At 39.5% G+C, this 15,510-nt stretch overlaps 1 protein-coding gene across 6 annotated transcripts in view; it reads right to left on the bottom strand.

The window, feature by feature from the left end:
- GRIA3 (glutamate ionotropic receptor AMPA type subunit 3) overlaps positions 1 to 15,510 on the bottom strand; it is a 149,528-nt gene that overhangs the window by 55,322 nt on the left and 78,696 nt on the right. For all 6 annotated transcript variants that reach the window (XR_007206709.1, XM_048318370.1, XM_048318371.1 and 3 more), the window contains exons 5-8: positions 9,739 to 9,792; positions 8,144 to 8,305; positions 4,325 to 4,492; positions 1,021 to 1,125 (exon numbers count right to left, since the gene is read on the bottom strand). Coding sequence is in view for 5 of the 6 variants with exons in the window: in XM_048318370.1 (XP_048174327.1) it covers positions 1,021 to 1,125; positions 4,325 to 4,492; positions 8,144 to 8,305; positions 9,739 to 9,792 (489 nt within the window). In the remaining variant the exon portion in view is untranslated. The remainder of the gene's footprint in view (positions 1 to 1,020; positions 1,126 to 4,324; positions 4,493 to 8,143; positions 8,306 to 9,738; positions 9,793 to 15,510) is intronic.

The following is a 15,510-nucleotide window of genomic DNA, read 5'->3' as shown; positions in this document are numbered from 1 at the left end:
GCATAAGAATATACTACAGACAAGAAAATAAACTGCACAGAATTCGGAGTAAAATTCTCTGATTTTGTCATTTTTATCCAGTACATCCCCTGCAAGCCTGAGCTGGCTCTAGAGCAGATGCACAGACATCGTTAGCAATGCAGGCACAGCTGCATTATCTCCAGTGTGGGACACAAAACCCTCTGTGAGCATGAGGTGACTTTATCAGCTGGCTGGTGCTGATCTTTGGCTGCATCACTAAGCTATCACAATAGCTTTTGTATTTCTGCACAACACAGAAGTAACACTGTTCTTTGCATTGTACACCTCCCTGAGTGGCTGGGCCATGTTCAGAGGTATTTAGTTATCAAATGTGCAGAAATGTTTAAGGAGTCTCAGTGGTGACCAAGCAGGTTAAGTACCTATCTCCAGGTGAAATCAGGGGATTTAAGAGACTCAGACACACACATTCTTCTCTCAGTATTTTTGTGAACCTGTCTACCTAATTATTTTTGAAAATCTGCCTTAAACTTCTTTTATAACACTGATCTAGGCAACTATCCCACTTAGGATCTATACTTTATTTAGGAGACAAGAGAATAAGTATGAAATTCTAATAAAACCAAACTTATTTTCTGTTAATTTCAGAAGGTTTCACTGGTTCCAGCTTCACTATGGCTCCAAAGCCCAATATGGGGAGGGAAGGAAAAATGGAGAGGAATTTCGAAGATGGGACTAAGCACAGGACCATGACAGCAGGTACTGTGCTTGGAGTCAAAAAGCTCCAGAAGGGTTTTAAGAGAAAAAGTTGTGTTTGAAGTTGATGTAGAAACCAGTGAAGATGTTAAGCAGGGTGAATGGTTTAGTCCAGGAACTGAAGAGAACAAGGTTCCTGGGACAGGGAAGACAGCATGAAGGAGGGCTTCTCAGGACCTTCTCCAGTGTTATTACACTGCATCTCTGATATTTTTGAATTTCATTAGTTTGTGGGAATAAATATTTGTGAAGGTGTGAAATCTGGATCCATGTCTTGAAACTCACCTTCCGTGATCCAGAAGCTCTCATTTCATACACATCAATTGTGTAATTTGTTCTGCGCCCATAGGTGTCGAACTGGATATTCCCTGTCATTCCTTGAACTTGCACCTTGAGGGAATAAACAGAAAAATATTTTAATAGAATATTCACTTTATTTTTAATCTATGTAAGACACTTGTACTGCTTTTGACACAGCCAGTTGTATCATTCAAAACAACCCCAGTCCCCACTCTCTGAGTTCCAGCTGTACATATTTGTCAGCACTCAGCTGGTGACTCACTGCCAAAGTGAGCTGCATTTAAGTGAAATTAGCCCTGCAGGTATGTTAAATGTAAGAAAGACTGATTCTGCCATGCTTGGTCACACTGGGTTCACTGGTACAGAACGGAGCATCAGAAAGGCACAAGCAACAATTAGTGCAGTTAAACCCCTCACAATATGGCACAGAGTGATCTGCAGTACAGACCAGAATGACATATCATTGCTCATTCTGGGCAGTGCTTTATTTTAAGATCAGTTCCAGTGTAGGAGAAAGGAATGAATGCCTTCTCTGAATGAGCACAGACAATTGTCTCTACTGCTTATGGAGTTTTGGTCTGTCAGGATGGATGGGTGTACAGACGGTAAGCTGTTATCATTACCTACTCACATGAATCATCTGAAGGGGAAGTATAAAGTACTTTGTTTTTAAAAAAACCCCTTTCTTATTTCCCTGTATGAAAGGATGAGGTATTTTTGTTTATCACTTATCAACACTGACAAGCTGTCATCTCAGGCAGAAAAGGTAAGAGTCTCAAACTTCAGTAGGGGCAAATTAGCTTTAATATTTAGCAAAAACTGTAGAAGTTACAGGAAGAGGTGATGCTGGGACTTGTCAAAGGCAAACTGTTAAGGGCTGGTGACTGATCTGCTGTTCACTGTTTAGAGGTGATGTATGAGGCTACATAAAACAACCAAAATTCCATGGACTCCAAATTATCTAGTGAGCCAAATTCACGCTGACATATAGGGAGTTTCTTTTTATCAGTAAGTGGATTTGAATCTTTCTTAAAATAGTTTATATCACTACAGGGGACTGGAAAAAAATTTGAGTTATTTCCTCCAGAAAGCTAGAGAGATGAATTGCACTTTGAAAACCAAATTTGACCCCACGAGGTCTTATCAACTGTGGACTGAGCAAATATATTTGTAGGGTAGTTGACACATAAGCTGCATCCAGATGTGAGTAGCTGTGCCCGCCTTTGGCATTTACTGGAAGCTGTCTGGCTACCTTAGCACAGCAGTGACTGGGTGTCTCACAGAGCTTGTTACACTGGCTTCATCCTGACACCCATTGAGACATGAGCTTTGTGCACTGGACACCTTTTGGCTTCAAACTTAATTTGTTTCTATCAGTGGTGGGAAAACTCAGCACTTTGCAAAACCTGGCTGCACTGAGGCAGGAGGGCTCGCCAGGACTCAAACACTTTTGGTGACAGCATGTGGAGGCAATCACAGAGTGACTATTTTTAAGCGTCCAGATCTATTCAGGTAAGCTTTCTGCCACTGACCTGATGTATTAGAGCCAGCTTCAGAAACAAAGATATGCACAGTTTTCAAGGCTTTTGGGAAGAAGTTTCAAGTAATGCCTAATCATCTTTTGCCAGCAAGATGACTATAGTGAGGCACTGGACCTTCTGCTGGCCAAGGATAGATATTTCAAGGGTATCTTGGAAAAAACATTCTTATCTGAGTTGATGCTACAGAGTGGAGAGGAAAAATTATTAAATCATTGTTTTTATTCTTTTCCTTATCAAAGATTCAAGATTGTCTGAATACAAGGAGAGAAGGTGATAGATAGGATGGGTACTGGAAGGCCATGTGGGATGATCTTAGGTAGCTCTCGTTGGAGGTGTACGTAAATCTCATTTACATGACTCTGAATAGTTAAAACAATTCAAGGCAACCAGCTAAAAATCAAACTTCTGCATACTTTGCCAATCATGAGTTTGCCTTTTTATATCTTTTATAATATGTTTTTAAAAGAAATTCTCCTAAATAAGGGAGTGTCCAATTGCAGTGTTGGTTTTCTCTATTGACATGAATACCTCATATATCAGTACAGTACAAATTCTTTATTGTGAAGATTGAATTCAGTTATTTCTCTTCAGAAGTGTGTAATGCTACATTAATGAATGTGCAGTTAGGGCATATGTTAGGAGGTGAAAAAATGGCATAAAAAAGAGCTCTGGCTCCTTTTATGTGAGACTAAACAATCTCAGTTTTAAGAGTGAAATAATCTGATTATAACCATCCACAACTCATTATAATATTCTGATACATTCCTTCCAATTTGGTAGCTGAGAAAAATCAGTAATTAAGTGTATGAAGATTGACCTAGGATTTGTTTACACTTAACATGGGCTTGATTCTGATCTCACTCACTCCAATTCTATGTCTGCATTAATATAATCAATGCTAACAGGTTTTTTTGAGAGCTATTTGAGCCAGATTAAAAGCAATAGTCTTTTGTATCTACAAAAACATTATCAAATTTTTCCTGTTGTCACTTGCTTTAATACTAATAGCAGACTAAAAAGAGTTAAAATCCAAGAAAATCAGAGACATAAGTGAGCTAGGGTCCCATACCATAACTAATGTTAGGGATAAAAAATTGGCCATGCAGAAGGTAATCTGGCTGAGTGCAAAATTATGCCAGGAATCAGAACTGGTTGGAGGCTAAACTGTTCCTAGGTTCAGGTTGCTGCTGAGATCTATCAGTACTGCTATGACCAACGACAATTTCTCCACTGTTTTAAACCAATCTGAGTTGACTTTTTAACTGGGAAATTATCAAAACTGCAGACGTGTTTAAGTTCATAAACACATTTATCCCTGCAAAAATTACAATACATGTGTCGAAGACCCAGTCTAGCTCTTTTAGTCAGATTTGCAGGCTCAGCCTGACTTTAGAAACCCCCAACACATGTTTGATTGCAAAATGGCTCATGCTCACTCTCCTGGGAAGCTGGGGTGTTACAGGCGATCTGGGGAATTGTAGGTGCTCTGGTGGGGACAATCAGACAGCTGCTGCATCAGTGCCAGAGGGACTGTGGTCAAACTTTTGAGAGCTAGGTATGTCATGCCTTGCCCTCCACTGAATATTTTATCCATCCTTTGAAGCTCATCATTAACTTTGTTTTTACTTTTTTTCCCCTGAGGAGCTGCAAGCTGTTTGTGTGAATACAGAAGCTCTGTGTACATGGAGCAGGACACAAGCACTACAGAATTGCTGCTGTCATTCTTTAGTTGTTATCTTTGCCCTTACCATTTTCAGTGCTCTTTCTATATCAATTCCTTGGCTCCATGGCACTGCAGGGTTAGCCAGGCAGTCTCCAGCACTGCCTCTCCTGGAGACATCCACACGCTGCCTTCGGAGGTACCGGAAAGCCTCTGCTATGACCAGGACTGCATCATGGGTCAGTGCAGATGTGTACTGCAATTGATACAAAGAAAATATGGTGGCAAACTGCAATTTTAGAATTTCCCCAGGTGTATCAGGTCAAGTCCTCTTTTTTGTTAGAACAGAAGAATCATGCTTGCAGACCACTTTGCTTGCTCTCTGTCTTTCAGCTGGTGCTTTATAACAATTTCACCCAAATTAACAAATTAAAATTAACAATTAGCCAATTAAAATTAAGTTAACAATTAACAAATTAAAAATATTTTCATTCTGTATAGCAGATAGCGGCAAAATAACAATACCAGTTCATAGTTGCATAAAATTTCAATTTAATTGGAAACTTGCTCATCTAGATGAGCTTACTACAAAAGTCTGCAATTCCATGCTGGACCATAGTGATACCAAAGAAAAGCTCATATCTGAGTTTTTGCTTTAGGGTTTTTTTGTTTGGTTGGTCGGTTTGTTTTTTTGTTTTTTTGTTTGTTTGTTTTTAACAAGATTGCCAAGACAGCTTTGAATTGAAGTTAACATAAATCATTTCTGTTTGGATCAAAATTCTGGTTAGGTAGCATCTGTGGCAAGGAATAGATAAGATTACTTTTCTTAGAAAACAGCTATACAAGCAAGTAATCACAAAATACACTTCAGGCATTACATATCCTTGGTAATTCCCCATCTGCCTTCCCTTACTCCATGATAAATCTGCAGAGGGTGGTAAACTCTGTGTAGCAGCAGCTCTTGAACAAAACCCCCAGACAACTTAACTTACATGTTCCTGTTGCTGTCAACTTCATTCACTGCTTGTTGCATGTTATCTGGTGACACCCCCTCAATGCTATAAATTTAGTATCACCTAGGAAATGTAATCGAAGGGGGTTTTTTTCCATACTTGTTCCACATTTATCTGTTTGTCTGAAAGTTCTTCCCTCCTATAGTGGCCTGGGCTTTGTATATGACATCCCTGGGTTCCACTGGCATTACAGCACACCTGTAATTTCAGGGTCTGTGCAGAGGAGACCCTCTCAGCAATTGGACCTACTGGAAGCAAGCTCCGTGCGTAGGAGCAGATTTCAAAGTCCTTGTAAGTGATCCTCAAAATCTCCCCATCATTTGTAAGAGAACAAAGGAAGAAATGAAGAATGGAAGGTGCACCTGCTCTTCTTTTGGCTGTCTGTGCTACTGTAGAGATCCTGCCTCCTGAGGAACCTCATGCTGGAGTTCAGACCACAAGACCTGCTGCCTATGTGCAAGTTAGAAAGGCAGAAATCCAAGTTTCAACTGCTTGTTCAGCTACTCTCTTTGTGGATAAAATTTATTATATTCAGAAATTAATTTTATCCTGTAAGGCAGGATAGCTCAATTGGAGATTCTGCATTTCTTAAAATTGAGTATTATCTTACTGCAAGTTCTTCAGTTTGATATCAAGCCATAGGAACTCTGCACAGAACAAGGTGTGTCTGCATGTGCAGATCAAGAGAATTGTGTCTGATAAAAAAAGAGTGCAAAGGCTGGGCTGTGAAGAAGGTTATAGAGCAGACATTTCACTGAGCTTTAAATGACAGCAGTTTATAAACTTACTGGAAGCGGGTGGTGGTTCCTGCTCTGACTGTACAGCACAGACACTCTTCTGATCCTGCCCACCTTTACCTCTCCCTGTGATGCTTTGCAATAATCACTCTCTCCTCTTTTAGAAAGTTAACAAAGGTTATACATCACAATCCACACAACAGTACAGAACTAGAAAGTAGTTTGAAGGTATTTGTTCCTGTATTAAAAAAAAGTCTTGTAATAGCTGTCCAATCTAGCACTACATAAAACTTACACATTGATAATTTTTTCAGCAGACTGCATCAATTGTCAGTAACCTTAATGCAGTCCCTTCCAAGTCATGCCAAGAGAGCTATCTAATTTTCTACTTTATTTGAATTCTACTTATAAATGCATGAGCATGCAAAGAGAAAAAAGAGAGAAAGAAGGGAAAGGCTGATAAAATACAGAATAAATTAAACATCAGGGCTTTAATCTCTAGGCAATTTTATTTCCTAATCAAAAATATTGTACATCAATTTTTAAGTATGCTTTTTGTCTGATTGACAAATACTGTGCATATTTCTATAATGAGTCATGCATTTGTGGAAAGGTAATGTAATTTTTGTGTTTTTACCATATACTTAAGATTCTTTTTCAAGGAGGGAGAATAATTTTTTCCTCAAGGTAAATTGCTTTCAAGTGGAACAAAATCATCTCAGGTTAACTTTATATATTTCAGAGCTTTTAAGATTAGTATGATACTTATCTTCACTTCTCCATCACTGCTAGGAAGCTTTAGAAAGCAGGACTAAGTCCTAATCCACAGGCAACAATACACTAATCCAGTTTTTGTGGGCCTCTGTTTGCCTTTCTCTGCTTCCTCTGAAATACCAGCAAGGCTGTGGGATGGCATGGGATTAAGATAATTTCCTCCCTCACAGAAATGACATGATCCCAGGGATGGAAAAGTATCTCTCCAAATGGCACCAGTCATTCATGAATGGCACTGCCAGAAAGAGCAGAACCTCGTACGTGATTCTGATTCTGTCTGTAGCTCAACCCAGTGCTACTGCCTACTCTGGTGTTCCCCATGCATGGAACTGGACTTGATTTTTCCTTCCTATCTAGTATTTTAATGCTCTCCTAAATTTTGTCTTATTCATACCAAGACATTTCTCCAGTTTATCAGAGTAATTTTGAATTCCAAATCTGTTCCATCAGTTTGAATGTGTCCTTCTCAAATCAAACAGGAAAGGCATGAACTATCTCGCCAGGGCAGTGGTTCTTAGGTTTGGTTTCCCTGAGACAGTCTGTATACTACCAGACCCAGGTTTCATTCACCTATGGATAGTGGTGAAAAAGAACAGATCACACCAAAAGAAGAAGAGAAAGAAGGAACATAATAGGAATATTATTAATATGCAATGGTCCTAGAAGAATTTATGACTTCTGTGCCTGGACAGAGTTTCCCTGATGCACTCCTTAACTGGACAGTGAATAGCATCCCCCTCTATGATAAGAGATGCTGAGGCAGAAAAAAATCTGGGTGAGATAGTAACAGGTTGCAAGTCTCCTAATAACAGCTGCATTTACTTAATCCAATCTGTGACAGTTTTGGTGAACCTGGGACTTTAATTCAAAAAATTTTGAAAAAATTTACTGCTTGCAGTTATAATAGTCAGACTGTTTAAGTAAAGGACAGTCGTGCAAAACAGAAGGTTAGATCATGAGGGCAACTGCCAGCAGTAACTAGGAGGTGGCAGTGGCTTCTTAGTGAATCCAGAGCTACTTCATTTTGCATGTGAAATTCTCTATTACCATTAAAATGGACTAGTAATCCACATTTTGCATCTAAAACCTAACCTAACTAGCCCCCATATCCAGCCCAAGACTAACTCAAGAGGTTCAAGTTAGAAGTTTTTATATCCACTGCATAGTGACAGGATTTGCAAGACTAAGCCTTTGCTTCTGAGCAACTCTCACCACAGTGGGCATTTTTGTCTAACAGCCTCTGCCTCTTTCTTCTGGAAGGGCAGGGAATGTTGCAACATATCAGGGATCTGTATCATACTCATGCACATATCTGAGGTTAAAAACTCCCATAGAATTGTTAAAAGCATATCATGCCCATCACTGACAGGTTAAAATAAATACCTTTAATGGTGAGTTTTTGGCTTCAGGGAATTCCCTTTCGTCAAGCCTCATCCAGCGCTGCAGAAATTGTTGAACCATTGGGTTTTCATTATTAACAATCTGGAATCCAGTAATGTTGGCACCTCCATGCATTACTTTTTCCAGAACAATGTCTGTGAAACCCTGGGAGGACACATGCAGAAAAAAAGAACCATTGTCATCCAAAGCCCCTTTCCCCTGGCTCAGTTTTACCTGCTACAAACGCAGCACAAAAGACATTAATGTCTCTCTTGTTAGCTGAAAACATTCTACCAAGGAGACAGCTACTATCACAATTAGGATAGTGGTATAGAATAGAACTTAAAACATCTTCTTGTTTTTTGAAATAGAAAACTTCCCTTTTGGGTTGTGGCAATGTATTAGGTAATACTTGCTGATCAGAAAGAAAACAGCAGGGAAACTTGAAGTACCATTTCCTCTTTTGTCCCGATCATGGTGAAAACTGGTCAAGAGCCTCAAACTCCATTTGTACAGCAAAGTGAACACAAAGGTTCAGTGCTGGGAAAGAAAACCACTCAATCTCTTGTCAGGCAGTTCTCCATCACGGTATCACTCAGCATGTCACATGCAAGCAGAACGGGCTAATTCTCTCCCACTCTGTTGTTATTTATACCTGAGGCAGTAAATTGGAGTCTCTTTGATTAGTATGACTTGATTGCAGTCATGTTTATCTGAATGTCAATGGTTACACATACCAAAAGGCAACCCAGAATAAGAACCTCTGTATTTCTATGCACGAGCTAATCAGTGAGATCATGACTGCTTCTTATAATGCAAAATGACGCATCTTAAAGTCATACAGTACTTATACTAAAGAAGGATATTTTAAAATTTGTCTTTTCTGCTTTAATCACACTAAAACATGGATACAGAGAATCTTTGAGTAATTAGGATTGCTAATTAATAAAAACTCAAATTCTTCCACTTGCAGTAGACACAGAACCTAACAATGAGTCTTCCTGCAGGACTACAATACAAGACTTTTTATAAGGAACTTAAGTAGATGGTGTTGCAAAAGCATCACAAGCATCCCTGAATGTCAGTCCTACTCTCCAGAAGAAGCTCTGATACAGATAGAAATGTACTGCCTCTTCCTGGTAGGTCAGCACATACACAGGCACAACCCTACACTCTGAAATACAAAAGAAAAGCTAAACAGCCTTGGTGGTTTACTTGATGGAACTGTTACAATCTGAAGCTTTTTACCACTTACACACAAATGTGCTACCATTATTTTTCCTGGAGTGCTTAAATTCAAAATACGTCATGTAGAAAATTACAGTCACAAGTATCTAATTTATGAGTATAGAAATTAGTGGAAAACATATAATTAAATTATTACTTTAAAAGTAGTAGAGGACATGATATTTTTTGACAAAAGAAAGACCATAAATAAGTAGAGATGACATAACAGTTCTAGTATTTACTCAGGTAATTTCTCAAAATCCAAGAACTCATCCATGCATTTCCTCTTCCTGATTAAAGTTTCCACAACCTGAACAGAATATTTTACCCTCTAAAATGTAGCTATATTTTCCATGAAAAACAGTTCTTACCAGGTTAGCTAACATGTAGTGATAGCCTCTAGAATGTTTGCCAAGGATTACAACCTGGGGGGAGAAAAACATTACATATTATTCAGTTGCAAGAAGATGACTCTTAACTAGTGCAGAAGAGACAGAGAACGAGCATTTTGGTAATCTTCCATGTTCAATCCACGGGCAGCACTAGTATTCCAGATCTGTGGCATTACAGACAAGACGCAGTCATTTGTGTTTTTCAAACACATGGGCAGAGTACAACAAAGAGTTGTACTCACAAAGCTAAGAAGATTCCGCTTGCAGAGATGACCTTACCTGGCAAATTCACTCTTGTGGTCACAGTGTCCTCCCTGCTGACCAGCTTAATTTTAGTTATCAGTTCAAGTATTTCCACTTTGAAATGAGGTAATACTGTATCTACCCAAAGTAAACTCCTGTTTACTTTGTTCCTTGTTTGTGGAGTGTAGGAGAGGTGCAGGACACAGTCCAGCCACTCACTGTGTTTATTAACCTGTACCAGCACAGCAGGGCTGGGTAGGGTCCAAGTTGTACGGGGAGTTTCCTATAAGAACCCTGGCCAAGCCTTGTAATACATGAATGTGTAAAGTTAAATTCCCAAAGTTATAAGCAGTGACCTTCATTGCCTTTTGACAGCTTTCAAAAGGCCTGAAAACTTGTCATTTCCAGTACATCTAAATGGACACATCTGACCTTACATGTTTTATTAAAATTGCTACTAAATGTTATGTTGCACATTCCACTAAGCAACATCTCCTGCCCTCGCTGACCTCACTTGGGCATCTCTCTGTACAAACAGCCATTAAATGGAATCGCTAAGAGATGAAAGGGCAGCAGGATGAACTCAGCAGCTGGATTAGCTGAGGGTAGCTGGGAACAGTGGAGGCAGCACTGTCTGGCAAGCCTGAGCTCTGCCATCCTGTGTGCTCACCCCCACCCCAGGAATGCTGTGCTTTTGCATAAGGAAGGAAAACACTTCCCATGTCTACACAGCTGGCTGCTGGCTCACCAACAATGCCCCTTGTGCAAGACTGTGCCCTTGCCTTCAGTTTATAATCTCAGAAACATCCATCCAGTCCCACAGCTATCAAGTGGAACAACGTCCACCAGTAAGAATTTAATTTATAATTGTGGTGATTACATGTGTGTCAGGACATAATCCATTTTATCCAGGCTTGCTGGGTTAAAAATAGCAAACATGATACTGGCAATACACACAAGTATTATTGTAGTATATATCCTAGAAGCAGCTCAAGTGAACAGATGATGCTTTTTGATGGAGAATCATCAGAAAATCTATACATAACCGTACAAACGTACTCCATGGTCACAGAAAAACACTCCAAACACCACACTTTAAAAGACAACATAACCACTTACGTCTTTGCTAAAAACAGATGACATTTGAGTCACTGACTTTAGATATACTGCTGAGCCTGCTCAAGTTCTTGATTAAATTATTAAGTTCCCAACTGCCTCTTTGGGTAGTATTGTCCTTAATAGATGCCATTTCTTTTAAATTCACATTTAATTCTGTAGGAATTTGCATACTTCCAGCACTCTGAAAATAAATTGCTGTTCAGATCCTCTTGAGAACTGTATGTACACTCTGTTGGTAGAAAGCATCTGCTTTCCTACACTCACATTTGTTTTCTGTGGAAATGTGCAGGCTTCCTTCAGATCATCTGGTGTGCATGCTATTTGCATACTGAATTCTCTGTATGTTTTAATTTCACCCTAAAGGCAGGTTAGAGACCAACAACTTATTTAAGAACAACAATACTCTTTGTGGTTTTAACCTTAACAACAAATAAGGAAGCTTTTACATTTCTATTCAGAAATATGTTTATTTAAGAGAAAAGTATCACCATAGATGAAGTCAGAGGCCGTAAGAACATACATGGAGCTGCTACAGGCATCAGGAGCAATACTGCAAACAGAAGATGTAGGACTCATTAGCATAGACCAGACTCAACTTCCGTGTCATCTGCTGTCATGTCTTCAAACTGACTCTGTCTATTAGACCTTTGAGAGGTCCAGTGTACTACAGTCAAGCTTTAATTCATAAAGCATCTTTCAGAAGTGACCCGCCAGCATTTCTATTCATACAGTCAACCATGTTGGCTTACAACTATTGAACTGGATCTTAACAATGTGTTTAAAATTCACTACACACTACACAGCTGTCCTAAATCTTAACAAGTCTCCTCCTCCCTCACTTTCCACCCTGTACCAACCCCAGCATGTTGAAGGGAGCTGCTGGATTAGCGAGCCCAGCAGAAACAATCACAGACACGTATTACTTCCAGGGGAGCAAAGAGATGGATAAAGCATTTTTTATGAAGAAGGAAAACAGGAGTATAACAGTATAACAGGAGTATAACAAATAAATCTCATCAACTGCTGATATATTGTGAAGCTTATACAGAAAGTGGGATATTGAATAGTGGTGGTGAATAGAAAGCCAGGATTACAGGGCAAGGATTTCACAGAGCTACATGTCTTTCGTAAGTTTGACTTCCGAGACTTAATATTGCTTTCACCTTGACTGAAAGAAAAGCTTATAAGATTTTACACTGAACAAAGGAGAAGAGAAAAAAACGGCTGGAATCCATCATGAATAATTCAGATTTCAAATCCCACATAATTCTTGTTTTGTAGATAAAAAGATCATAATGTCAGGTTTGATATAGAATCAAATAAAGTTTGTATTTTTAATTAACTCTTTGGATATTTCCAATTAATTAAGAGAACATCTAGAGGGAACATAACTAAAATGTATCTGTTTTCAAAATAAAAGTAAAATCTGCTGGTCAGCACCAGGCTTACTTGAAGTACAGACCTATATGCCAGATTGAGAAATTAAGTCAGCATTGGCAATTTTACTTTTCCTTTTGCCTAGGGGAATTATTTTTTGAATGCAAGCATAAAGACAATTTGGTTTCCACTGCATCAGTCATCATTATAATAAATAGGCAACTACAAATTTTTGCCTTAGCTTTTAGATGTTTTTTACAGTTTTGGAAGATAGCACTAAAGATATTAACTGGCTAATATTAAGTTGGTATGAACCATTGTGGTATTTCTAGAGCAACAATGACAATTCTCTCATGAGGACACCCATGTCTTTCCTACACTGTTGAGTTCAGAATTGTACATGGCACTTCAGATGCAGCCTCACCACTGCAGAGTAAAAAAGGAAGGGTCACCCCTAGTGACCTGCTGACCGTGCTAATCTAATGCAGCCCAGGATGCTGTTGGCCTTCTTTGCCGTGACAGTACAGTGCTGGCTTGTGGTCAGCTTGACTGCCAGGACCCCAAGATCCATCCCTGCAGAGCTGCTTTCCAGCCAGGAAGCCTCTACCCAGTCTGTACTGGTGCATGGGGTTATTCTTCTTCAGGTGCAGGACTTTGCATTTCCCTTTGTTGAACTTCATGAGGTTCCACTCTACTCACTTCATTAGCCTGTCAAAGTATTGTAGCACAACTATTTGGGGTATCAAACTCCTCTTCATTTGGTATCATCTGCAAGCTTGCTGAGACTGCACTCCATCCCACAACCTTCAGGTCACTCAGAGAGAGGTTAAACAGGATTAGCCCCAGTACCCTCATGGTACCCCAAACAGTAACTAACCTCCAGCTGGTGTCTGTGTTGCTGATCACAACCCTCTAAGCCCAGAAGTTTGGTCATTTTTAAATCCACCTTCCTGCCTCTGTGGGCTTTATTTTTTAAAAGTCATTGAAAAATACAAACTAAGAGGATATGCTTGCACTTTTACAGAGAGAAGGAGCTATCATGACTTTGGCAGCAGTGACAGGAAAACTACCATGTCCAATTAATACCTGTTAGGAGCATATCTTCCCTACACTTGAATCCACTGCCATCTGGTCAGTTTAGCCTGTTTAATCAAAGTTATTTATCATCCTTTATTTATAAATGAGAAAAGAAAGAAAAAAACTAGATCACAAAAGGACAGACTACCTCATCTACAGCTCAAAACCACGATATTTTATGAGTCTATTAGATCTTTCCATAACATAAAATACTGATGCTGACAGGCAGCATTGCCACAAAGAAGGTCTGAAAATTTTTACTGTGCTTTTCATACCTGACAAGTGGCAGAAATATGCCACTTTAACAGAATGACAGGCAGAGATGTGACCTGCTGTAATGTGTCTTTCCATTTTGACCATATCTGGGAACAATGAGGCAGTGTTAACTCTAGAGCTCTTCTTTCCTAGGTTTTAGTAAGACAGTAGTAAGAAAAATGAGATTTCCCTTAAGATCAGAGTTTAAAAGTATTTTGTTGTCTTTGTTGAGGTTATTTGTACATTAATTTGGGTTTCATTGTTGCAAAAAGCCCACACTTAAAAAAGAATCTACTGTTTTTCAATTATAGATGCACATTTCTGAGGACAGGAGAACTTAGCTACCTCCAGTTAGACAGTAATGTGCCTTTATACTTTGCTATAGAAATACAATTATGACACCTTTGCCTTCAAAGCAGTAAGCAAATGTCAGAAGTGATCGCACAATTCTTTCTTTCCTACAGCAAACAAGCAAAACTGATAAATGGACTCAGAGCTAAAAAAATTTTAACAGCATAGTCAGGATGAACTATCAGTGTTGATTGCACTTCATGGGAACAGAGGGATATCAAGCACAGCAACAACTGTCTAGCAAGACTAAATTATTGTGGAGCCCACTGTCTTGCCACCTGGATAGCAGGTCAGGTGTTTTCTAGCTCCCATCCCTATTGAAAGCATTTCTGTTCTGAGGATGGAGTTACTTGAAGCTTATCTCAGATCTGAGCAGCTCCTACCTATATTGGATTGAATGACTGAAAAGTTGTGCCCGGTGATGCAGCACCCTATTGAACCAGTGGTACTGGCTAATTTGTCTATAGGACAAAATGAAGAAAGGAGAGGAACAGAATACCAGGGTGACCATCCAATTAGTTTAATAGAAACTGAAGGCAAGGCCCAAAAAGTTGTCAGTATGTTAGCAAGATGTTTAACCTCTCTTGAGTGCCATCTGCAAGTACTGCATCTTCAGCTCTGTTTCTACCACTCAGAAAAAGGAGGAAGCTTTATGAAGCACTTCAGAGTCCTCTCCCTGGCCTCCCACCCACTCCTGAAGACCTTCCTGCAGTGGGGGAGCTGCCTAGGGGGTCTGCAGCCACAGCACTGCAGTTGTCTGCTTCAGTGCACTGTAAACAGCAATGCAGTCACCTCCTAGAGTGTTACCATGTGAGCAAAGGACACAATCATTCCTCACTATGTTTGCTCTGCACAGGTCACGCCTTGTCACGTAAATTTTCCAGACAGGAGTAGGAAAAACAGAAGGAGAACAGAAAATAAAACTTCTCCTGTGGGAATAGGACTTTCCTCATCTAACCAGATATCACAGTAAAAATAAGATCCCTTTAACCTCAGTAGCTAAATTTTACTGTAAGCTTGCAGAGCCCACTCGCCTGTTTTCCAATTTACACACAAGTGTCTGAAGGAAGACCAAATTCCCTTTGAGGATTAGAAACACTAGACAAGGTTCAATCTTCCCTCAGTAAATTTATAACAAAGGGCTTTTTTGGTGTCACAATTTTGTCTCCTTCTATCACACCAACACCACCAGTGCAAATATATGAGGTTCCAAAGGAACCACAATCTCATGGTGACAAAAGACATATCCCAGCTACTGGTGGTCTGTCACTGCCAAACAAGTGATGCCTGTCCTGCCTTTAATTCTGCAGAGACAAAACCATTTCCACA

Source organism: Corvus hawaiiensis, chromosome 14, assembly GCF_020740725.1.
Source record: "Corvus hawaiiensis isolate bCorHaw1 chromosome 14, bCorHaw1.pri.cur, whole genome shotgun sequence".
NCBI lineage: Eukaryota > Metazoa > Chordata > Aves > Passeriformes > Corvidae > Corvus > Corvus hawaiiensis.
The sequence above is the reverse complement of the archived record's forward strand: the minus strand, read 5'-3'. Positions and strand labels throughout refer to the sequence as shown.